This window comes from Fukomys damarensis, unplaced genomic scaffold, assembly GCF_012274545.1.
Source record: "Fukomys damarensis isolate Sample0158 unplaced genomic scaffold, DMR_v1.0_HiC HiC_scaffold_39, whole genome shotgun sequence".
NCBI classification, from domain to species: Eukaryota; Metazoa; Chordata; class Mammalia; order Rodentia; family Bathyergidae; genus Fukomys; species Fukomys damarensis.
The window spans coordinates 112,941,247-112,966,035 of record NW_022900951.1 but is presented as its reverse complement, the minus strand read 5'-3'; the positions used below and the strand labels follow the sequence as shown (position 1 = coordinate 112,966,035).

At 40.9% G+C, this 24,789-nt stretch overlaps 1 protein-coding gene and 1 long non-coding RNA gene across 10 annotated transcripts in view; one reads left to right on the top strand and one right to left on the bottom strand.

Moving 5' to 3' along the window:
• The first annotated feature begins 1,293 nt into the window (after positions 1-1,293).
• Positions 1,294-8,907, top strand: Gpr101 (G protein-coupled receptor 101). The gene has a single exon (XM_010640528.2). The coding sequence runs from the start codon at positions 1,366-1,368 to the stop codon at positions 2,887-2,889; it is 1,524 nt and encodes a 507-aa protein (XP_010638830.1). The 5' UTR covers positions 1,294-1,365; the 3' UTR covers positions 2,890-8,907.
• A 2,440-nt stretch (positions 8,908-11,347) lies between these two features.
• Positions 11,348-24,789, bottom strand: part of LOC104873709 — an 89,798-nt gene continuing 76,356 nt past the window's right edge. For all 9 annotated transcript variants that reach the window (XR_004515841.1, XR_004515837.1, XR_004515834.1 and 6 more), the window contains one exon: positions 11,348-11,553. This is a non-coding gene — a long non-coding RNA (uncharacterized LOC104873709). The remainder of the gene's footprint in view (positions 11,554-24,789) is intronic.

Sequence of the window (24,789 nt, the reverse complement as noted above, 5' to 3'; positions counted from 1 at the left end):
ACTAGAATCTGTATCCGCCAGAGCCCGCGGCGGCCCGGCGGCCGCTGGTTTCCATGACAAAATAAAGACCACAGGGACCCAGAGACCCAAAGAGTCAGAGTTCATCCGAGCAAAACCGAGGTGAGGGGCTGTGGGAGAGGGATGCAGAGCGACAGACGCGCTCGCACTCAGGGATGGCGCAGAGTATAGCAAGTGTTCCAAGATGGGACAGGGAGAGACGGGAAAACCAAAAGTAGGGAGTGCACCTGCCAGAGAGATAGCTTGATAAGCAGGGAGCCAGAGACAGGTGCGAAGGAGAAGCGCGCGTTAGACACCGGGGGAGAGAGGCGGCGACGCCAAATCGGCACCTGGAACTTAGGCACCTGGGCTCAGAAAGCACAGGGGGAGAGAGGGAGAGGTATGGAGAGGAGGGTCTAGGGTCCGACAGAGTGGGGCACTCGTGCCAGGGAGGTAGAGGAGATGCGTAGACGTGGAACCCGAGAGAGACCCAGACACTGGTAGAGACGCTGTTACAGCTAGTGGTACCCAACAGGTGTACCAGGGACCCTCAGGGATGGATGGCTGTCAGGGGAATCCACTAAGATAGGAATGGGGAGGTGGGAGGCAGCATCACCGACAGAGGGTTCAACACCAGGGAAGACACAGAGTGTGGGGCAGAGTGACACCCTGGGGGACTGGGAGGAGGCTCGCGCGCACACACAGCTTCCGAGAAAGTGCACTGGTGAAAGAAATACCGCGTCTGAGAGATGGGGAGCCTGAGGGGAGGGAGGTGGGAGTGACAGGTGAGCTGCAGGCGACCGCGGGGGGAGGGGGCAGACTGCGCACTTGCTAGTGAGTGAAAAACAGAAACGGACATCCGTCGGGGTGAGAGGTCTCTGAGAGAGGAAGCATTAGAGGAAATGGGAGACACATACTCCAAGAGACACAAAGTGCCCTAGCGAGACACTGGAGAGAGACGGAGACCTTTGCTAGTAAACAGGCAGGTTCGGAGAGTGCAGCACCTGTGCCGGTGAGAGAGCTAGCCAGAGACCAAAACTCTGACTCCAGACACAGTGTGGAAGATGCCTAGGGTGTGTGAGCACGCACTAGCAGGAGAGAGAGACAGGAGAAAATCAGAGACCTGCAGAGAGAAAGGCAGAGACACGGAGAGCCAGAGATAGAGCCAGAGAAACTGCCTGGGCTGGGCTGCGACTGCGCAAGGGTGCGAGGGAGGGGTCCTGCAGCAGTGCTGCTGGGCTGGGCACCGCCAGGCTTCTCCTCTTGCCAAGGCACTAACCCCGCCCACGTGTTTCTTTCATCCCCAGCATAGACACTGTGTGCGGTCTGCGCACCGGCCCGCACTGAGTCGGTCTGCCCGCCATCGCCATGGCACCCACCTGCACCAACAGCACGCGCGAGAACAACAGCACCCAGGCGTGCATACCCCTTTCCAAAATGCCTATCAGCCTGGCACACGGCATCATCCGAGCGACCGTGCTGCTCATCTTCCTCACCATCTCCTTCATCGGCAATGTAGTCCTGGCGCTTGTGTTGCAGCGCAAGCCACAGCTGCTGCAGATGACCAACCGCTTCATCTTTAACCTCCTCGTCACCGACCTGCTGCAGGTTGCTCTCGTGGCCCCCTGGGTCGTGGCCACCTCCGTGCCTCTCTTCTGGCCCCTCAACAGCCACTTCTGCACAGCCCTGGTTAGCCTCACTCACCTGTTCGCCTTTGCCAGTGTAAACACCATTGTCGTGGTGTCCATAGATCGCTACCTGTCCATCATCCACCCTCTCTCCTACCCATCCAAGATGACCCAGCGCCGTGGTTACATGCTCCTCTATGGCACCTGGATCGTGGCCTTCTTGCAGAGCACACCCCCGCTCTATGGCTGGGGCCAGGCTGGCTTTGATGAGCGCAATGCCCTCTGCTCCATGATCTGGGGGTCCAGCCCCACCTACACGATTCTCAGCGTGGTGTCCTTCATTGTGATCCCACTGATTGTCATGGTCGCATGCTACTCTGTGGTGTTCGGTGCAGCCCGGCGGCAGCATGCCCTGCTGTACAGAGTCAAGAGCCACAGCTTGGGTGTGCGAGTCAAGGACCGTGTGAAGAATGAGCATGAAGGGGGAGCAGAGAAGGATAAGTTGCAGGATGAGAGCGAGTTCAATGGCCAGGATGAAGGAGAGGCCAGGGCCAAGGAGGGCGACTCAGAGGCCGAAGAGGATGGCAGCATGAAGGGGAAGGAAGGAAGTGTGCAGATGAGTGAGTGTATCCCAGAGGCCAAGGGCAGCAGCGAGGAGGTCAGTGTTGGCAGCGCAGAAGATAAGAAAGGTGGCGCTCAAGTGACAGAGAGCAGCACAAAGGCAAACAAGGGCCACGCAGAGGTCAATCAGTGCAGCATCGACTTGGGCGAAGATGACATAGAGTTTGCTGAGGATGACGTCAATTTCAGTGAGGGTGACATCGAAGCCGTGACCATCCCAGAAAACATGCTAACCAGTCATCAGGACAGCAACACCCACCCTCCTCTGCCCAGGTGTTATGAGTGCAAGGCTGCTAAAGTGATCTTCCTCATCATTTTCTCCTACGTGCTCTCCCTGGGGCCCTACTGCTTTCTGGCAGTCCTGGCCGTGTGGGTGGATGTCCAAACCAAGGTACCCCAGTGGGTGATCACAATAATAATCTGGCTTTTCTTCCTGCAGTGCTGTATTCACCCCTACATCTATGGATACATGCACAAGACCATCAAGAAGGAAATCCAGGAAATTCTGAAGAAGTTTTTCTGCAGGAAGAAGCCTGAAAGAGAAGAAGGTAGCCATCCAGAAGTGCCTGGAAGCGAAGCAGGTTCAGAGGGAGGGACTGAAGGCAAGATCGTCCCCTCCCGTGATTCCGCTACTTCACCTTGAAGTTAGTGCTAATGCAAACCTTGCACTGTCCACAAAACAGAAAACAAGTGCAGCTTTCTTTTCAGTGGACCACCCACACTCCCATTAATGCCAACCCATACCATTTCAGGCAAAGGTGTTGCACACAAATCCTTTTTCACCACAAGGTAGATTTGGAAGATTTGGGAACTGGGTTCTTCCTTTAAAGGTGTGCCCCTCAAAGCATGTACTTGAGGATTCTGGCTGAAATTTTACCCCCAGAAAAGTATTAAGCTCTAAATTTCTTAAAGCAACAAGGGCTATCTATTTGGGAACTATGCTTGGTATTCTGCCCTTCTCCCCAGAGCTAGAACATGCCAGCTTTATATCTGAGGGAAAGGGAAGATGATGCCTGTGGACTCAAAGACTATTTGGTCCTCGAGTCAGGAGCTTAATATTGTCCAGGGGTTAGTTTATGTTCAAATGAAGGAAAAGCAATGGACCAAATCATCCACGAAGCCCAAGATGCAGATCTTGATGGACTGATCAGCGTATGAGCCAAATTCTGAACTGGCGAGACCCACAGTGTGATGCAGAGACTGTCACGCAAATTAAGATAAAGGGTATTGTGTAGTTAGAATACCAGAAACGCTTCCAGATCCCTTAAAAGGATGGAGAAATGTGGAAGGACACATATGAAATGGGAAGCTAGTCCAAAGGGAGAGAAGGAGACCACATCCTTGGGGCTAACCAGTTGGGTTTTTTCCTCTAAAATCCTGGGTTACACAGGTGGTAGGACTGAGCTCTCTCCATGGAAGTGGAAAATTGTCGACTGACAGTAAAATCATTTCCATCTCCTATTTGAATAATAGTGAGACAGAAAGCATGCAACTAGTTTCCAATTTCCCCTTTGTGACTGAATCAGTATACTCATAAGAATGTTCCAGTTCTCCTTCAATCACTTGTTTTGCTCTGTTTTGTTTCAGATTAACCTTTTTGGTCAAATTATTTCCAGGAAAAAGAGAAATTCAACTATGAGTGGTCAAAGTTCTGCAAAACTCACACTGCCAATCAAGAGATATGTCTATCAGAAATCTCTTTTTTGTTCCTGAATTCCTAGGCAAAAAATAGGATGAACATTTTTCTTCCTCCCGCATTACTCATGTGTCTTTTCAGCCCATAGCTCTCTCTAAAACTTTTAAGCTTTCTTCAGATATGGGAAAGAAGTGTAAGAGAGTCAGATATGACAGGAAGGTTTTATAATAGCTGGAAAACATCTGACCTATTCCAAACAACCCCCCCCCAAATCAAAGCATTCAAATCAGACATATCCTAATTATTGCTGATGAAATGTATCCCTTTGGGAAAACCTTTGTACTATCTAAATTATCCCTAGGGTAAATACAAAGGAAGATTTTTCAAACCTGAAATCACTTTGGGCAAGGATGTACCTATTTCAGAGGGTTCAGACCAAATAACATGGAGCCAAAAAAACAGTTAAGCTGGTGGTTTTCATCCTCCTGAAATCCAAATTAAAGCAATTCTGCAGCCAACTAAGTGTCCATGCAAAAAATCCACTGTTATGGGTGGAGGGAGAGAATGGAGTATTTACTTAAACAAAAAGGTTAACCAGCTGGTTTTGTATAAGCCTGGCCATATTCAGAGTTTAGCCTCATTCTGGTGTGATTGCTATCTTTATGAAGACTCAAATTTTCATTTATATATATGTCCAGGTCATGTATATTTCTTTTTATCTCTTCCTCCTCACAGATTCCAACATGAGTTTCTCAAGGGGTAGAGGTAAACAGCAGTGTGTTTGGGCTATGACTATGTCTGCATGGAAACTTGGGATTGTCATATTCAGAATGTAGGAGAGGGGCTAGAACCAAACAGCATCCAGTTGACCTGTCAAAACAACATGCCCATGGAAACTGCATTCTGACTCCTCTAATTTGTACCATGTGGTAATTCAAACAAGGCATTCGGGTTAAAGTTCAAACTCACAATTCATTTATTTTTCTTGAAAAATTTGTGAAGCAAGTGAATAGTCATAAATGCATTATACCAATTTATTGCTGGATTCTTGCAATGACCTGTCCTTAAGGGATACCCAGGTGCAGAAACGGCTTATGTGATCAGTCCTCTTACAGAGGGATGGTTAGTGCCTTGCAAGACTGCAATGGTCAAAGGAGTTCAAAGTAGCTATAGCCTGTCCTTTTAGTGGAAATTGTTACTGAGCAGGAAAAGGGATTTCAAGCATAAATGTCTCCAACATTTTGTTGAAACCGAACTTCTTGTTTTATTTTTAAAGCTCACCCCCTTCAAAGTGTATCAGAGAGAATTGTTTGCCAAAATCTCAAATCCAAAATGGAACCAGAGCCTGTGCAAGTGTGGTAAGTCCATCTAACGGCAAACACAACATTCTCTAGGGTGCCGAGACTCACCAGTTCCTTCTAAAGTTTCCCTTTTACCTATTTTAGTCTCTGTCCATTCTTTTGTCAAATTGGATTCCTCAAAGGTGAAGACCTTTTGAAAATAAGATGCTGAAAAAGAGGACTTTTGAATTAAGGGCATTCTGCTTTGATGACACTTTCTTCTTACTGAACAATAGGGCCTCTGGTTAGCTTAGAGATAGGAACTGCTTCAATTTTTTTTCTTTTTTGCTATTTTGAATAAAGCACCATCCACTTAATGAGGTTTTGCTGCACATACTGTTTTGCCATTTGAAAATCTGAAAGCACACACAAAAAAAGGCATCATTAGCCTTGCAGATCCTCGTGTGCAATTGCTTTTCCCCAATGTTTTTAAAGGATGTATTCTTTTGCCAAGGCTACTTCATATGTGCAGTAAAAACTCCCATTACAGTACAGAGGCCAGACAAACACGACTTTGAAATGATGTGATTTTAAATGGAATGATTCTCTTACTTAAGAATAGGGCATCTAGTTTGCCAAGGAGTCACAGGTTCTTTGATTAACACCAATTTCAACAAGCTTGGGAAAGCAGCAGCAAGAAGCAAGCCTTGGGCTTCTGTCACTGGGGTGATGTGAGGGCCCTTCTTCACAAGACACCACACATACCAGCTGCTGGAAAGGCCTGCGCACTTCCAGCCCCCTGCCTCCCTTTTGCCTTCCTGCCCACTGCCTTCACCTGCTCTCCCCCCGCCCCTGCTGTGCTGGCCCGTCAGGAATGCCCATCTGTGCCTGAAGCTGTGTGTGTTCACCCACTGCCCATCCATCCCTTCCAAACCTAGAGCTATGAGACTCACAGGGACCCAGGGCCCATTGAAGCCATAGCAGTGGCCAGCAGCAATTCGAGGTACTTTTCAGTCTGCCCAACTCCGATCCAAGAGATGACTCAATACCTACTTCAAATTCAACAGGTAAGGAAAAGTGCCATTTCATGATTTAGGAGGAGCTAGGCACCTTATTTCTAAAAAGCACTCTATTCAACACATTTTGAGAACATATTCAGTCCTATAATATCATCTAATTCTTTCAGCAAAAACCCACAAAATCTTTTACCTATAAAATTATAAGTTGCCTGAGATTGCCTTATTTTGTACATGATCAGCCAATTATGCTAGGTAAAGTTGCTTCCAAAGAATTTTTCGTACTACCTGAAAAAAAATTATATGATTAAAATATCTTTCGTTCTTTGACTTTGCCAAAACTCTCTTAAAAGTGTCTGAAACACACCACTTGGAGGAGAAAAAAGTATGTATCCTCTGGTAATTTGAAATCTCTAAGATAAAATGCTTAGGATCACTGGGGTGAAGCAGTAACCTACTGAACTGTGATTTTTCCTTCTTACCTACCCTCTCCCATATTTTTGAGGAAAAAAAAATCCACTTCATAAGGTGTTTTCTGTTGTATTTCTCTTGAAGATAAACCCCAGGTTGTCAGGAGACGTTTCTCCAAGCAAAATGTCTTTTCCTTCTAAAGTGGACAGAGGATTAAAGGACTAGTTGGCTGCTAGCCAAGGACCAAGATAAGCAGAAACAGTATGGTTTTCACTCTCTTCCTCCTTATCTCTCTCGTCTTCTATGGGCTGGATGGGTGCACTTGGCTGCTCAAAGCCCCTCCAAACTTCGGCATGAAGAGAAGAGGCATGAGTAGGAAAAGCAGACCATGGTCTAAAACTCCCAAAGAAGGCAAACCTTTGTCATACAATCTTTCCAATTCTATAGTCTCTCCTCCCTGACAGATGCTCAGCTTATTATAGCACGCTTCCTGCTATAAGCAGCAAAACTGCTGGAGGAATAAATAGGAAAGCTAAAATCCAGTGAACTTGGCCATTGACTGCCATGTCACTGACCAGTTCACTGCTCTTTAATAAGAAGGACATGAATCCTCAAGGCAAACGAAAGTTGCCAATAGGAGTTAGGTATTTCCATCATTGCCTCTCAAAGCCTCCATGTCTCAGAGTATACACACCAACGGGAAACCACAGTAACTTGATCACTCATAGGAGGTTTGCTATGTCAGAATTCATTCCTGAATCTCTAAAACATAGTCAGGAACAAGATTGGTTTTAGTTCGGTGCTTCAAACATGAGTGGCTTCCCCCCCGACTTCATCTGTATTATAACTTTTAATGTTCAAAATTTGGTATTTTTGTCCTGTTTCGGTGATGTGAAACTTTTGTAGTAATTCTTCTAAATGTATGCTCTACCTGTATATAAAGTGTAAGTGTTCTTGGAGATAAGGTGCTAGGTATTAGATCGTGTGTGTTCGTAGATAGTGTTGTTCTAAAAAGTGAGTAGTATGTACATGTAAAGTTAGTTAATTAAATGCATGCAGATTCTATGTGCGGCCAACACTTTGGTCAGTTTCTGAAATAGAACATAGTATTTTTGTTTTTAAAAAATTTTATTTTTAAAGTGTATACTACAAGATATGTAAGATGGCTCGAAAGTGAGCTAGCAGGAAGTGGTGCCTTTCATCCCTTAAATCCCTGGCATAGCACATGACAGGCAGAAACTTATTCTGGTATGACTGGTCACTAATGTGAACCTATCATCTCGGCTGAAGACCTCCCTGGTTGTTCTCCACAACACGCCTGGCACCTGTATGCCTGTTTTCCATGAACTGAATGTATAGAATGCAAAATCGAAGAAGACAATCCTTTCCCTGTTGAGAAGCAAGGACTTCTGGATAGACTGTCGGAGTCCTCTTGGCAGGATGAAAAGAATGCTGCACTTTCAAGACCCAGCCTGTAGCCAGTACCTGACGTGAAGTGACAGGATTTGCACTTAGCAGATCCACATTGTGACTATCCCAGCCCTCCCGGAGCAGTCCCCAAACCCAGAAAAGGGCTGCTATGCGTTTTTCCCCCTCTGCTTGGTTGTCTTCAAGACAATAGGGGATGGAGGGGTGACTCCCATTACTCTTCTGAGGGTCATGGCTGACGCATTTGAGAATTCTAATTGCAAATTAGTGGTATTTGCAACAGACAAAAGAGAACTATGAGATAATTTTATTATATTTTGAGAAAATATTATTGAGAAAACTATATTATATAGACCCTTATTAAATCATTAAACTGCCTTTAGTAACAAATTTTATGTGCTACTTTGAAACTGAGAATAGAAAAAAATACATTCCGACCATAAAAGTTCTCTTTAATACTTTACATTTTAAATTTAAACATTTCCTTTTAAAAAAAGTATTTGTAATTTAAAAGTGCCTTTATAAAGGATTGTCAAACTCCAATCCTGGGGCCAAGTTCCCATTGGCACAGCTTATCTTCAGGTGCACAAAAGGGGTGGACTTTATCCTCCTCTCAGCAAGAAGAGAAACCCCATCACACCCCAGTCAAATCTGAGCTGTGACTCTATAGTGTTACCTGGGCCAGTAGTCTCAGAGACTGTGCCCAAGGCTGAGGTTTCATATATCGGCTGACTTTAGTTAGATCCTTTCTAAAATGGTTATGTGCATTTTTTTGTTGGACAGGAATAACGGACTCCTGCTTGGACAATGCAGAGAGATCTAAGTTTGTGATTTAACTGAGTATTATTTAGTAATCATTGTGTTTCTTAAATAGGTGCTGTAAATTGTCATTGGTATATTCTTCATAAACATGCTAATAAAGTCTAATTTTATGTGTGAATCTGGTTACTATGCCAAGCTTCTTGAGACCACAGTGAGGGAAACACATCCCTTCTCTTTCATTCGAATGGGGCAGGCAGAGGAGAAATGACTTACTACACTACAGGGTAGTACTGAATGTAAAGGCTCCCATAGTTTGTATTCCAATGTAGGAAATACACAGTGGGATGGTGGGGTGGGCATCAGGGAGGGCTTGCTGAAAGACAAGCATTAGCCTGGTCCTCTATGAACAAAAACGATTTCAAAGTGAGGGTGGGGTTGGCAGAGAAGGAGCATGGAGTACGATGATCATGAGGCTATCAAATAATCAGCTGTATTCCAAAGGCAAGGAGGTGTGAGCAGGAGGGTGGGCCCTGGTTTTAGGAAACAGTTCCACCCCATCATCTTTGCTGGTCTCTAGCACCTGCTGCCTATTACTCCAGCCCAGGACACTTTCCTCAGCACACCCGGCTCAGCCCGGCCTAGTTCATCACACTCACCTCAGTTCCACCCCGCTCAGCCGGGTTTATAGAACAGGAGGAATGCTTTCCCTCAAGCCCTGCTTTCATAAAACAATTATACACTGAATGCAGCCATAACATATGAAAACACAGTACACAGATGAGATGGGCAAATACGTCTAAAACTTAAGAGCCCCTAGTTCTTCCTGAGTTGAAATACTTGACATACTGGTAGCTCCTCTTCTGTTACTCTCATCAGGAGTGGTGCAAGGAATTAGCACACCTCACGCTTCCGAAGTGGTATTCACGGACCCAAGCTAGGAGGCTCAGGGAGCTATTCAGCCTGATTTCAATCAAAGTAAAGCACTCTTCTTCACTTTTCACTCCAAAACCTAAATAGCAAAACACCTAAATAGCAACTTACACACACTTTCAAGATGTTCAGAGATGGCTGTCATGACAGTTGTATGCGCGGCCTTCTGCTTAATCCAAGAATGCCACCCAGGCACTTTCTTCTGCTGCAGAAATAAATGTGCCTCTCTAGCAAGTACTACTATCCGTGCAAACAAATGGGCTTGGGAGCTCAGGGAAAACTATCAGGCAGCCAACCTCCAGGGAAGAAGTTCCCTGAAGCTCAGTAACCCACTGCTTAATCCAGAGAATTAGAGGGGAATGGAATGGGTTCCAGTGAGCCTCATAATAGCAGTTTCTCTTTCTTTTATGCAGGGCTAAGGGCCCAGCCCTGTATTATGAGACTGTGGAAGGCAACTGAGAGGATCTGAAAATCCTACTCTCAGAAGACTTTCTGGTACCTTCTGTAGCTACATTTGCTTCCATGGCTCTACACCAGGCCCCGGGCCATTTGCTATCACCCGGAGCGCTGGCCTTTCTAATACAGGCCAAGGCCTACAGTGGTTAGTGAATTATTTTCTTCTATGAAGTAACTACACGACTCTTACTTCTCTTACGCTCTCTGTCAGGACTCGATGACCCTTTCCCTCCTTATTCCAATCTCCCCTCCAAGGACATGATCTCTTTTAGCCTGCACACAGAAGCAAGTACTCCTCAGTTTTAGGGTAGCTTTGAGGCTGTTTGCAAATTGAAGGTATGGGTAGACATTTTTCAAATGTTTTCCTATGTGAGATCAGTATTTGTCCAAAAAATCCATCATAGCATGGCGTGGTGGCGCACGCCTGTAATCCCAGCACACGGGAGGCTGAGGCAGGAGGATCACTGTGAGTTTGACACCAGCCTATGCTACATAGTGAGCTCCAGGTCAGGCTCAACTACATAGTGAAAGACCCTATCTCAAAAGAAAAAAAGCTGTTAAACCAAAATATATTTTTAAATGATTACCTACAAACAAAAGAATAATCGGGCCAGTGATTTAGCTCAGTGGTTCTGCAGCCTGCCTTGCAAGCTCAAGGTCCCAACTTCGATCCCCAGTTCAAAAAGAAAGAAAGAAACAACCAATAATCAAAAGAATAATAATTTGTCAAATCTTAAGTTCAAAAGATGCCCATTTTATGGCCAGGCGTGGTGGTGCACGCCTGTAACTTCAGCACTTGGGAGGCTGAGGCAGGAGGAACGCAGTGAGTTGGAGACCAGCCTGTGCTACACAGTGAGCTCCAGGTCAGTCTCAACTACATAGTGAGACCCTGTCTCAAAAAACAAACAAACAAAGATGCCCATTTTATATAAGATTTATTTGACAAGGGAACTATTTTTCTAATGGAGAAATTAGACGCTCTGAACAATATGAGGAGGGAAAGGGGAAAAAAAGGTTTTCATATGAAGAACCAGTGTACTCAATTTTAATTTTTTAAAAGAAATGTGCCTTCTTTACTCTAACTGCTCTAAATTAAAACTCTTTTATCTAATCAAAAAACTCTGACTTAGAAGAAATCTGTCTCCCAACCTGTTTTCTTCCATGCAATCAATCATACAAACAGATCAGACAATGACATTTCCCTTATGCGTACTTGAAATGTATATAATTAGGAACACACATATGTATCTCTATAGATGTTCTTAGAGATCTGCAGATATTCAAAAGCAAGGATGTTGTGCCTGGGAGCATTTTGAGAAATTCTTTAATCCACACCACAATGTCGATTGTAGAACTAAACCAGAAGCAAGAAAAAAATCTGCTTGTCCCTGGAACAAAACGAAAAAGATCTTCGTTAGCCAGACATCATAGTAAATCAAAGTAGTTTTCTTGAGAACACAAAGCACGTCACTCTTGAGATGCGTTACTGCTACCCACGTTTCAAAACTTGAACATTATCAAATGAAAATCACTGCACTCTTTCGCTAGGCAAACAGGAAGAGAAGCAGGGCCAGGAGCAGTCACCTGCAAATGGACTTGAGAACCCACCTGAATGAACTCCGCAGGTCTCTAACCAAAGCCAAAACCCAAAAATGAGTAGCTTAACGTCTCTGTTTCCTTTAAGACTGAAAAGTCTTGCCGGGAATTTAGCTCAGTGATGTTGCCACCTGCCTTGTAAGCACAAGGTCCCAAGTTTGATCCCCGGTACCAAATAAAATAAAATAAAATAAAAGACTGAAAAATCTTATTTTGTATAATTTTTAAACTTTTTATTAGTGCATGTTTCTAGTACCTAACGATTACATTCATCATGCAGGGTTGATACATGCATAAAACATGTCTTCATTCTTTTTTTTATTCACCCCATTCCCTTCCTCTCCCTCCCCTTCTCTCCATCTGTCTCCTTTCTTCATTTCAAAGAGGTCCAAGGTTTGTTTTAATACAACAAAATTCCTAGCCGGGCGTGGTGGCGCACGCATGTAATCCCAGCACTCGGGAGGCTGAGGCAGGAGGATCTCTGTGAGTTGAGACCAGCCTGGGCTACACAGTGAGTTCCAGAGCAGTCTAAACTACATAGTGACACCCTGTCTCAAACAAACAAAAAAAAAATTCTTATAACTTGTTTCAGTTTAAAAAATGTAAGTAGCCATTATCATTATGTGCACCAAAGAGGAGAATCATTTATTTATCTGTATACCTGTTATGATTTGTGTTTAGATCCTTCCCCCTTCCTGCAAAGCCTCATGTATATGAGATGGGACTTTCTTTTTCGGTGGTAGTTGAATCTGGAATGTGTGATGCTAAGTGAGTAATTAGTTTGGTGTTGCCCTGATCCTGGTAGTCTGAATGAGATGAAAGGGGCAGAAAGATGTGTTAAACTCTCTTGTGACTTTTGTGGCCTTGTGTGTGCCATGTTGTTTCTCCTCTCCAAGGCCTCTTTGCTATCCATGCTTTGGAGCCAGCTGATTATGGACAGAAACCTCTACAAACTGTGAGCCAAATAAACCCCTTCCCCTCTAACTTTAGGTGTTGGGTATTTTGTCGCAGCAACAAGAAAAAAGTAACTAACATAATACCCAAAGCAAACATTAGTTTCCTAAATAAAATTTTATACTATTAAGCTTGGAAAATATCACTGGGGAGTTATCCTAAAGAAATGATGCCCCAGAACAAAAAATTTATCTGTGAAAATGTGATCAAAATCCTATGATTTACAACATTAAAGGATTACAAACAAATCAAATAATCCCCAAACAGGTGACTAGATAAACTGATGTGTAAGTAATAAATGAAATTCTATGGTCATCAAAATGACAAATATGAAGATTGTATAGTGGCATGGACAATCTTTATGATAGTATTTGTTAGCTTAGAAGAGCCAGACCTCAAACAACTCTTAGGCAACACATCTATGTGAACACTACATGGCATAAATGTGCAGATTATATAGAGCAGAGGATAGACAAAAGAAGATGCCTTTCTGTTTTAGAGTGATATAATCTTGACCCAATTTTTCTTAAATATGTGGTTTCACTGGCGTTAATAAGAACATATATATTATGTCACATATATATTATTATTTTAAGAACATACATTATTTCAAGTGATCTTAACCGAAGAAAATTCATAGGATTAGTCTAATAGGTACACTTTGAGACAATTTATCCAGGAAAACATCTTACTCAACATCAAGATCACAGGAAGTTTTAGGCACAGTCATCGCCTTTTTATTTTTTTAAATTAAGTTTATTGATAAAAAAAAATATATATATATAATAACCACATTCACCATATGGAATTTGTACCTGTACATATCTTCATTCTTCTCTTTCCTCTTGATTCCTTTTTTTCCCATTCCTCTCCCCTCCTTCCAAACCCTTCCCCTCCTTATTTACAAAATATTTGTTTCAATTTTTCTATCTTTTTTTGTTTTGCCCTTTCTTCCTTTCCCCCATTCCCGCCTTAATGCCCCTGCCCATTTGAACTTTTTCTTCCTATTTCACATTATCTGTAATATATTTTGGTCCTTTTTTATACTTTCAGTTTCTCACAACAAAGAAACACACAATATTTACACATGGGTGTGATTTATTTCTCTTAGGAGTATAGACTTTAGGTACATTCATCTAAATGTCTAAAAATGTCTCAAGTTTATCCTTCATTATGGCTGGGCAGAACTCATTGTATAAAAAAATCTTCTTTATCCATTGCATCGGTTGATGGACATTTGAGTTATTTCCAAGTTTTAGCTATTACAAATTGCCACTATAAACATGGGTGTGCATATATCATTGTGGTATGATGCTTTTACTTCTTTTGGGAATATGCCCAGAAGAGGAATAGCTGGGTCAAATGGAACCTCTAGTTCTAGTTTTTTGAGGACTCTCCACACTGATTTCCACAATGGTTGCACCAGTCTACACTCCCACCAACAATGGAGAAGGGTTCCTTTTTCCCACAGCTCCACCAGCATTTGTTATTGGTTCATTAATTGATAGCAGCCATTCTTTCTGAGTGGGATGAAACCTCAGCATTGTTTTAATTTGCATTTCTCAAATGACCAGTAATGCTGAACATTTTTTCTATATTTCTTTGCTGTTTCTACTTCTTTATCTGAGAAGTATATATTCATCTCAGATGTCCATTATTAGATTGGGTCTTCAAATTTGGAAGGTTTGATTTTTTTTTTCAGTTCTTTATATATTCTAGATATCAGTCTTTTGTCTGAAGAAGAGCTGACAAAAACTTTTTCCCACTCTGTTGGGTGTCTCTTCACCTTCTTCATTATTTCTGTGCAAAAGCTTTTTAGTAAGATGAGATCTCAGTTGTTCATTATTCATAACATTTCCTGTGCAACTGGGGCTTTGTTCATGACGTCTTTGCCTGTACCTATGTCTTCAAGAGTTCTACCTATTCTCTCTTCCAGAAGATTTAGTGTTTCTTATTTAATATTTAAATCTTTGTAACGAGCAAAAAAAATTCTTTGATCCATTTTGGCTTTAGTTTAGTGCATGGTGAGAGACATGGGTTTAGTTTTAGTCTTTGGCATGTGGAAAGCCAGTTTTTCCAGTGCTACTTATTAAAGAAGCTATCTTTCTTCCACTGAAGGTGTTTGGACTCTTGGTCAAAGATAAAATAGCTGAGTGTTGCATTTTGCTTCTGCGTCTTGTCGTTTTCTAAATTTTAATTTGTTTTCTGTTTTGACGCTTGTAAATTTCTTATGGTAGATAGTTTTATCACTACTCTCACAGCTAACCTAGGATATGTCTATTCCTCAGAGAAGTCTTCTAGGTGTAACTGGATCTTGGTCTTTGTTCCTGTCCAAGATTCTCTCTTCCCATTTATTAGAGATGCGAAGTCACTATTTAGCTTAGAACTTAGTACTTTGGTACTAGACTACTGTGATGGTTACAACCCCAGATAATCACCATGTTATTATACAAGGGAGAACAACTGATTACAAGAGGTATGGCATTCTGATTAAAGTAGTGCAATCAGCAATAACAATATCATCAAGCACAGTCTAGAATATGACAAACTGTGGTATCTATTAATTTGGTACCTTGAAGCATGGAAGCAAGAGCTACAATTATATAACAAAATCCAACATAAACCAGGAACTTTTATATATTGAGTTTCCCCTTTATAGAGAGCTTTTACCTTATTGGGAGGAATTAAGAGGGATAGAGGATAAAACAGAGAAATAAATGAAGAGGACTCTAGTAGCAGCAAGGTTGAAAGAAAGGATGATCATCCAAGCTTTGGAAAACAGGAGGAGATAACAGGAGAGAAAGAATAAAAAACAAAGCTAAAGAATATCAAGGTGAACCAGGAAGACTAGAGACTACATTTACTTGCATGAAAATATAAAAAAAATCAAGATAGATGAGGAAATAGAAAAATATGTCAAAGCAAAAAAAAGCAATACAAGTTAAAATCTAAACAAAAAAACACAGATAAATGAAAATGAAACAGGTAAAGAAAGAAAAAAGGAAGGAAGGAAGAGAAAGAAAGAAAGAAAGAAAGAAAGAAAGAAAGAAAGAAAGAAAGAAAGAAAGAAAGAAAGAAAGAAAGAAAGAAAGAAAGAAAGAGAGAAAGAAAAAGAAAGAAAGAAAGAAAACCAAAAAAATTCCTCTGATGCCCACAATTCTGATAGTGCTCAAGACAGAGTCCAAATCTGAGCCACCAAGTCTGTGGTAGGATTAGTTCTGGGTATGGGGCTGGTCTTTTTTTCCAGATGTGAGGCTGGAGCCAGTGTTCCACCAGCAGCTCTCTGGACGTCTCTTGGCATCCCACCCATGTCTGTTTAACCTGTTTGTCTCTGCATGGCTCTTCCAGTTTCCATGGCACCAGAGATAGCCTGAGGCTACTTCCCAGCCAGTGTGCAGTTGGCCCCTCCCAGATCTTGTTGGGCAGTTTCTTCTGTTCCACTTTGTTGGCTCCATTCACACTGCTCACCATAGGGAACAGCAGTGCTATCTTCCCATTCATTGCCCTGTGGGTGGCCCTAGGCTTCTTGAATCCTGCTTCTACAGTCCAAGTCCTTCTTTTGGGCCACTAGTCACGGGGTAGGAGGGGTATACTCTTCCACTTACTATTTACTGTATTCCCTAACCTTGTCACTAGAGGTTCCAGTTAGCCACTATGGCACACAACAACAAAAAAACCCTGGTGGCCAGTCAGGGAGGGAGCAGCTTCCTGGTCACTCACACCTGTGTGAGCTGTGGAATTTGTTGCCAGGCTGCGTCTTCTGTTTGCAGGAAGGCAAAAGTGGTAAGGGTCCTTATATCCTAGATCTATCCTGTGTGGGTTGAGTTTGCCACAGTTTTTTTTTTCTTTAAACATTCCAGAATGGCAATTTCTGTTCTGCACACCACACTGGCAGCAGAGCCACTGGCAGCCCTATGGGCTGGTATGTTATTTTATGAAGTCCTGTGCCTATGTATTGTTTGATCTGTAAGTCTCTTGTTTCAGATTGAATTTTGCATTAGGATGTGTCCCTCTCTTTCTTCAAATTACCTGTGTTTTTAGTTGATTTCCTCTGAGTAGCTCTAAAGTGGTTTCTCTTCTATTCAGCCATGTTAAAACCTCTGTTACTTTTTTCTTTACCAATTTCCAAACTCAGAATAACTTTACATTCAATATACATCTAACTACTTCCTTCTAACACTTAAAGCTCTTTATCACAAGTCAGTAAGTGATTAAGACTATGGGCACAGAGTGACACAGATCTACTCTGTTGGTTACTAGATGTCTGACACTGTACAAGTGACAATCTGGCCAAGCCTTGGGTCTTTCAGCTGAAATATGGGGGTGATAGTATGTGTTCCTACTGTAAGCTTCCTTTTCTGATTCCAGTGATTTCAAAGGCTCTGGGTACAACAAATGTGAGGCTGGCTAACACAAGTCTCTGAATTTAAAACACCCCTGATTCCAATGTGCTACCTATATTCCTATAAACCATTGAAATGTCTGTGAAATCTAAATTTTTTGATGCTCTACTTACAAAATTGTCTCCTACCCAAAACACACAAACCCATCAATTTTTATATTGTTCTGCTAGCCAGCTTAGCTAAAAAAATCTAGCCTTTGGAGTAAAACAGATACTTAGCAACTTGAGGTAGACTAAGCCACCTACCTCCTCTTTCCTCACAGTGGAAAGGAATGATACCTCACCAAGTGAAAGCTTTTTCTGAGAGAAAAAGGATAAGATCTATTAGAGTGCCTGTCAGAAGAGGCACACAAGAAATGATAGCTATCATAGATATGCTGGTTTGGTGCTTGAATTACAGTCACCTAGGGTTTGTTCATATACTGTGGTAGTCCTCAGCATTGGTTGCATCTTGGAATAACCGGAGAGATTTATCCAATAATATTGCCTAGGTCACAAGCTCAGAAATTCTAAATTCATTGATCTGGGATACAGCCTAAGCATCAAGATTTTTAAAAGCTCCACAGCTGATTCTACTATGAATCCAGAGTTCACAACCCTTGGACTAGTCTGCCTTTGTCTTCCTTCCTTCCTTCATTTATGAACAAACATAAATAGCAAGAGAAGTGGGAGAAATTTCTCTTCTAGGGGCAATTTCATCACAGAAATTAAAAGCAACTTAAAGGATTTAGAGAAATTAAAATATTTTTCCCACAGCTCAATTGTTTGTATCACAACTCCAGGGGGTTAAACCAAAGATGGCACAAGACAGAGGGGGAATTTTAATCACAGTGTCTTTGCTTACTGAACCAATGAGAAAACACTGAACCAATGCTAGAAATGCTTTCTCAGATTTTATCATTAGGTCAGGTGATACATAACCAAAACATAACTCAGCTACAGGATCATTAATGAGGCAGTCTAAGGCCAGTGGAGAAGCCCATACTCCCTCCCCTTTCCTTCTACTAATTGCAATTCTATAATGAAAATAATTCACAGTCTGAGGCTAAGGCTAGCAACCAATGCACATATCTTCTAAGGTTTGCACAGTGTGACTATACATATATATTTTAAAAAGAAGAAGAGCCAGCCATGGTGGTGAAAGCCTAGAATCACAACACTCTGGAAGGCTGACGCAAAAGGATCACAATTTGAGCCCAGTCTGAGCAACTTGGTGACTTAGTAAGACCCTGTCTCAAAATAAAATTTAAAGAAATTGAAAAAAGAGGTGGAGATGTAGCTCAGTTCAATCCGCAGTACTTCAAAGAAAGAAAAGGAACGGGGGGGGGGAAGACAAGGGAGAGGACAGGGAGAGCGGGAAGAAAAAGAGGAGGAAAAACAACTGTTAACCAATTTCTATTCAATATAAACAAACCATTAAAGAGAATCTTTCCATGGCCATGTGGGGATTAAATTCTAAGACCCAATAATTACAGAACTTGTGGCAGTGAAGAAGGTATGCAAAAGAAAGATCTTGCGGAAGTCAGAATTTTAGCCATTGCACAAAGGAATAAAGGGAAACCTTACTTAGGTAAGAGAGTCTTGGAGACTCAATTCTTGCAGCCACATCTGATTCAGCACTCACAAAACACATTATCTGGTCCTAGTACTTGCCAGGTATTATGAAGCAAAGCAAAGGACTCTTGTAGGGAGCAGACTTACTTGGGGATTACACTATATAGCACTGTTTATATAGAGGTCATTCAGAGACCCAGAGCCATTCTTAATACTTCCATCTTTAGGACCCACTTCTGACTAGTCAACAAGACCTACAATATCTGAATCTTTAATAGCTTTTTAACCCATCTCATTATTTGTATGTCCAGCTCCACACCTACTGGTACTTAAAGCACTCCCTCTCATCTAAAGAAGACTCACCTGGCTTGTCTCTGTCTTCTCAAATTCAACCTCTATTTTGTCAACATAATTGTGATATTTCTAAAACACAAAAGGGGGCTGTCATATCACTATTTAAAATCTTTAATAGCTCCTCATAGAAAAAATACTCAAGCTCCAATGGACTTATGAAAAAATGGTGGACTAGTGAGCAGCAGAAAAACAGCCTCTTCAATATTTGGAATCCAGTTGCTGGAATATAGCAACGTGAGAAAACGGAGGAAAGAAGTGGGTCCTTGGGATCCAGCAAGAATCTGAAGAAGAATTAGTGCCTACGAGAAGAGCAAAGAGAGAGATCACGATGCAGAAGAGGGTGATGGCAAATACTGATTTTTAAATTTTTTTTCTATTTTTCTTGATTGTTCTTATTTTTGTACAACTGAGACCTTGCTTCTAGTTTGTTTTTATTTGTTCTCTTCTTGTTTCTGTTTCTTCCTTCTTACTTTCCTTCCTGTCTTCACCAGTTCTCAAAGACTGCTTAATCTTCCCTTGTCCCCCAGACTTGTTTTTAATTCCTTTCTCTTCTATTTGTCTTTTTTTTTTAACCTAACCCCTTTTAAATTTTCTGCACTGAGGGTAAAATCACCATATTGGGGGATTTTTACTGTACACAATTTTCTGGTTTATTTTAGATTTAGTTATATAAACTGTTCATATGGTTAAAGGTGGCAAATTAATAACTAACTCAATTTGTCATTTTCTAGGATGTGTTTATGGAATTGTTATTGTTGCTTGTACTATTTTAGCCAAAGTGACATAATTTTTCCAACCAGCTGTTCTTCCTGATATACCAAAACTGAGATTTGCCTGAGGGTCATAAACAATACTATAGGCCAGTGCCAAAGAACCAGGGGCTAGGCCAAATAGGTGGCAATTTTTCATCCCCCAAAAATTGAAGAGGTAGGTCCTTACAAAAGAGTCAAAGCCAAAAATCCAGCTACACCAGGAAGACATTTCTAAGAAGTAGTCATTTCCTAAAGGTTCTCTATACTAGCAATAAAGATACCTATCATAAACAACACAGAAATTAAACTAAAATAAAGTTAAAAGACACAGAAATAACATGTAAATACAGATTTCCAGCTCACCAAAGCCAAACACAGGAGAGCAATGAGGTGGAACTATTTGATGAACTAAAGTGATAAAAGTGGAAGTAACCAAGCAAATGAATGAGGCTGTAGAAAAAATCAAATCAGAAATAATTTCTCACATAACTCTGCACTCTGCATACCCCCACAGCCAGGTCTGGCTTATGCCTCTCAAGCAGAACATCCCAGCATGCCTGGGGAGACACTGAGATATCCTGAGTTTACCTGGCTTGACACCTTTCTCTAGAGAAGACCTGTGAACCTGAGCCCAAGGGCTGGTGTACACTTCTTTACCGTGAGAGTAGAAGAACATCTAATGTACAGTGGAACCTTGTACAGAATAAATAATAGCTTTGAGAAAAAAAAATCAGAGATGTTGACCATAAAAGGGTCATATAGGGCATGATTAGTAAATCCAGAGAAGATAAATATAAAAACAATTGGAAAATGATGGAAACCATGAATTCCCAATATAGGAAAGAAATAGAATCCAAGAAACAGATTCAAACAGATAACCAAGCAATTAAAAACTCTGTTGAAAGTATACATAGCAGAATGAACCAGTGTAAGAACAGAATATTAGGTCTAGCAGACAGGTTTTTGGTTATCGATCATGAAAAGAAAGATTTCTTTAAATTAGCAAGGGACCATGGAAAATCAATCAACAGCTGCTAGATGATGGAAAGAATAATATAAGATTGATCAGAGTCCATGAAAAAGCAAGCATTAGCACAAATGACATAAAAACTGGTTAACAAAAGACAACTTCCCAAACATGGAAAAATAATTTCAACAGAAAAGAGACAGATATAAGATTCCAATTATCCATAATAAAAAAATTTACACCAAAGAACATAACAGTCAGAATTTTAGAAATCCAACACAGGAGCAGAATATTAAAAGCTGTTAGACAATGGCCAGGATTTAGCTCAGAGGCATTGTGCCTGCCTGTCCTGCACAAGGTCCTGAGTTTGATTCCTGATATCGGAAAAAAAATAAGAAAAGCTGTTATAGAAAAGAAACAAATCACATATAAAGGAAAGCCCATCAGACTCACAGCAGACTCCTCAACACAAACCCTTAAGACAAGGAGAGCTTGGAGTGAAGTATTTCAAGTGCTAAAAGAAATCAAACTTGACCCCACATTGATGTACCCCACAAAACTATCTCTCAAATTTGACAGAGGATTAATATACTTCCTTGACAAAAAACAAAAATACTTGAAAAAAAATCCACAACCAAAGCAGCACTCCAAAATTTTTTTGGGGGGGGATGCTTTGTGAGACAAGGTCTCACTATGTAGTTGAGACTGACCTGGAACTTGCTATGTAGCCCAGGCTGGTCTCAAACTCATAGATTCTCCTGCCTCAGCCTCCCAAGCGCTGGGATTATAGGTGTGCTCCACCACACCCGGTTTGAAGGACATTCCTTTTTCTTTTTTTTCCTCATTGAGTTTATTGGTACATTTTAGGTATACAGTACAGGTACATTCATCATTGGGATCTTATACCTTTACATGACAGGTCTTGGTTCTCATTTTTTCCCCTTGTCCCTGCCCTCCCCTCACCCCCTCCTCCCCTCCCCATTTACAAACATTTTATTTCCATTTTTTCATTTTCTCATATTTTTTTTCTTTCCCTTATTACCCTTTCCCCTACCCTTCCCACTTTCCCTACACCTTTAGCCCTTTTCTTCCTATTTCGCATTGTCAATAATCTCATTAGGGCATTCTTGAAAGAGATAATGAAGACTACAACTCCATGAACTCTGAGAGAATGAATTAACCAGGCAAGGCATGTAATTAAACACAGAGGAAAGAAAGGGAACCAACAACAGAAAAGTAATATGACAAGGGCAAGTCAATGGTCTAAATTCACCAATCAAGAGAAACAAACTGGCTAAATGGATCAAGAAACAATATCCAAAAATAAGCTGCATACAAGAAACATATTTAACTCAAAAAGAAATTCATAGACTGAAAGTTGAAGGATGGAAAACAATACACCATGTAACAGACAACTAGAAAAAGCAGGGGTAGCTAATCTATTTGGAGACAAAGGGAACTTCAAGCCAAGACTGATCAACAAAAAAGTCGCTATATCCTTGTTAAGACAACAATACAAGAGGAAGAGATAACAACCACGAATATATATTTACCAAATACAAATGCACCCAACTATATAAAACATGTTAGTGAACATGAAAAAAATCAAGTAAGCACTAATATAATTTTAATGAGGGAACTCAATATCCTACTATCACAAATAGAAAGATCAACTAGACAAACAACAACAACAAAGAAATACCAGAACTGAACCAAATCTTTGAACAATGTACTTAATAGATACCTTCAGAGTGTTCCACCCCACAACATCAGAATATGCATTCTTCTCAGCTGCTCATGGGATATTCTCCAAAATAGACTCCATACTAGCTCAGAACATGCTTAAGTAGATGCAAAGGAATTGAAATTATTCCATGTATATTGTCAGAGCATAATGCCATGAAATTGAAAAATCAATGGCAAAAGAAACCACAAAATGTCATAAACACATGGAAATTAAATATCGTTCTCCTGAACAACCAATGGGTTACAGATGAAATTAAAGAAGAAATAAGACAGTTTTTACAACTATACAATAACATCAGTGCAACATACTAGAACTTATGGGATGCAATAAAATCATTTCTATGAGGAAAATTTATAGGCATGAACTCTCACATCAGAAAAACAGAGCGAGCTCAAATAAAGAAACCTAATGTTGAATCTCAAACTTCTAAAAAAAAAAAAGAACAAGTCAAGCCCAGAGCTTGTACAATTATAAAGATTGGAGTAGGAATTAATGAAACTGAGACTAAGAAAACAATATAAACAATGAATCAAAGAGTTGGTTCTTTGAAAAATTATATAAAATTGATAAACTCCACCCAACTTTATCAAAAAAAAATAAGAAAAGACTCAAGTTCATGCAATTAGGAATGAAAAGGGCGAAATTACAAATCCTGCAGAAACCTAGAAGATCATTAATACCTATGGACAGATTCCTTTAAAAAAAAACAGACCACAGGATTAATGAAACATGTCTGAAGATGCAGAAATAACACATTCAGCCACCTTATCTTTGACCAAGTGTCCAAAAACCTTCAATGGAAGAAAGGCTGCCTCTTTAATAAATGGTGCTAGAAAAACTGGCTTTCCACAAGCCAAACATTAAACTAAACCTATATCTCTCACAATGCTCTATATTTAAATCAAAATGGATCAAAGATCTAAATATTAAAACAGCAGACAGGTGTGGTGGAGCATGCCTGTAATCCCAGCACTCGGAAGGCTGAGACAGGAGGATCACTGTGAGTTCGAGACCAGCCTGGGCTATATAGTGAGTTCCAGGTCAGTCTCAACTCTACAGTGAGACCCTGTCCCCCCAAAAAAGAAACACTAAATCTGCTGAAAGATAGAAGACATAGAGGTACATAATTTTATGAACAAAACCCTGATTATACAGGAAGTAACTTGTATCTCATCATATTAAAAATCTTTTGCATAGCAAAAGAGACTACCAACAGAGTGAAAAGAAAACACATAGAGTGGGAAAATATTTTTGTCAGATGTTCCTCACACAAAGGATTAGTATCTAGAATATATAAAGAACTCAAAAAAAGAAAAAAACCAGGATCCTCAAATTTAAAGACCCAATCCAAAAATTGCTACCTGAAATGAATAGACACTTCTCAGATGAAAAAGTAGAAATAGCAAAAAAATACATGAAAAAATGTTGGACATCACTGGTCATTCAAGAGATGCAAATTAAAACATTGCTGAGATTCTATCTCACTCCAGAAAGAATGGCTATTATTAAGAAATCAATCAGGGCCAGGGATTTAGTTCAGTGGTTCCACCACCTGCCTCACAAGTGCAGAAACCTGAGCTTGATCCCTGGTACCAAAAAATAAAAATAAAAAATAAAAAATAAATTTAAAAAAAAGGAAAGAAAGAAATCAATCAATCAATCAATAACAAGTGCTGATGGGGCTGCTGAGAAAAAGGAACCCTTTTCCACAATTGGTGGGAGTACAGACTAGTGCAATCACTGTGGAAATCAGTATGGAGATTCCTCAAAAATCTAAAACTATAGGTTCCATTTGACCTAGCTATTCCAATTCTTAGCGTCGTCCCCCAAATTAAAAGTACCATACCACAGTGATATATGCACATATATGTTTATATTGGCGCAGTTTGTAACAGATAAATCTTAGAAACAGCTCAAATGCCCATCAACAGATGAACGGATAAAGATGTGGTTTTCTATACAATGGAGTACTACTCTGGAATAAACAAGGATAAACTTGAGACATTTCTAGCTAAATGGATGCACCTTGAGACCAAACTCTTTAAGTGCAACAATTCAAATACTTAAGTTCAAATATCACATGGTTTCTCTGGTATGAGAAACAAAGTATAAATAAGGATCCAAATGTATAATGGATATTTTGAAATAGGTAGAAAGTGTTCAAATGGGAAGGGGAACTAGGGTGGAGAGAGCGGGAAAGGAAGAAAGGGAAAAACAAAAAAGAATATATGGGAAAATGGAAACAAGTCTTTCACTAATAAGGAGGGGAAGAAGGGTTGAAGAGAGGGGAAGGAAAGG

Bases quoted from the DNA above. Each gene is read 5' to 3' on its own strand.
- Gpr101 (XM_010640528.2), top strand. From the start codon at position 1,366: ATGGCACCCACCTGCACCAACAGCACGCGCGAGAACAACAGCACCCAG.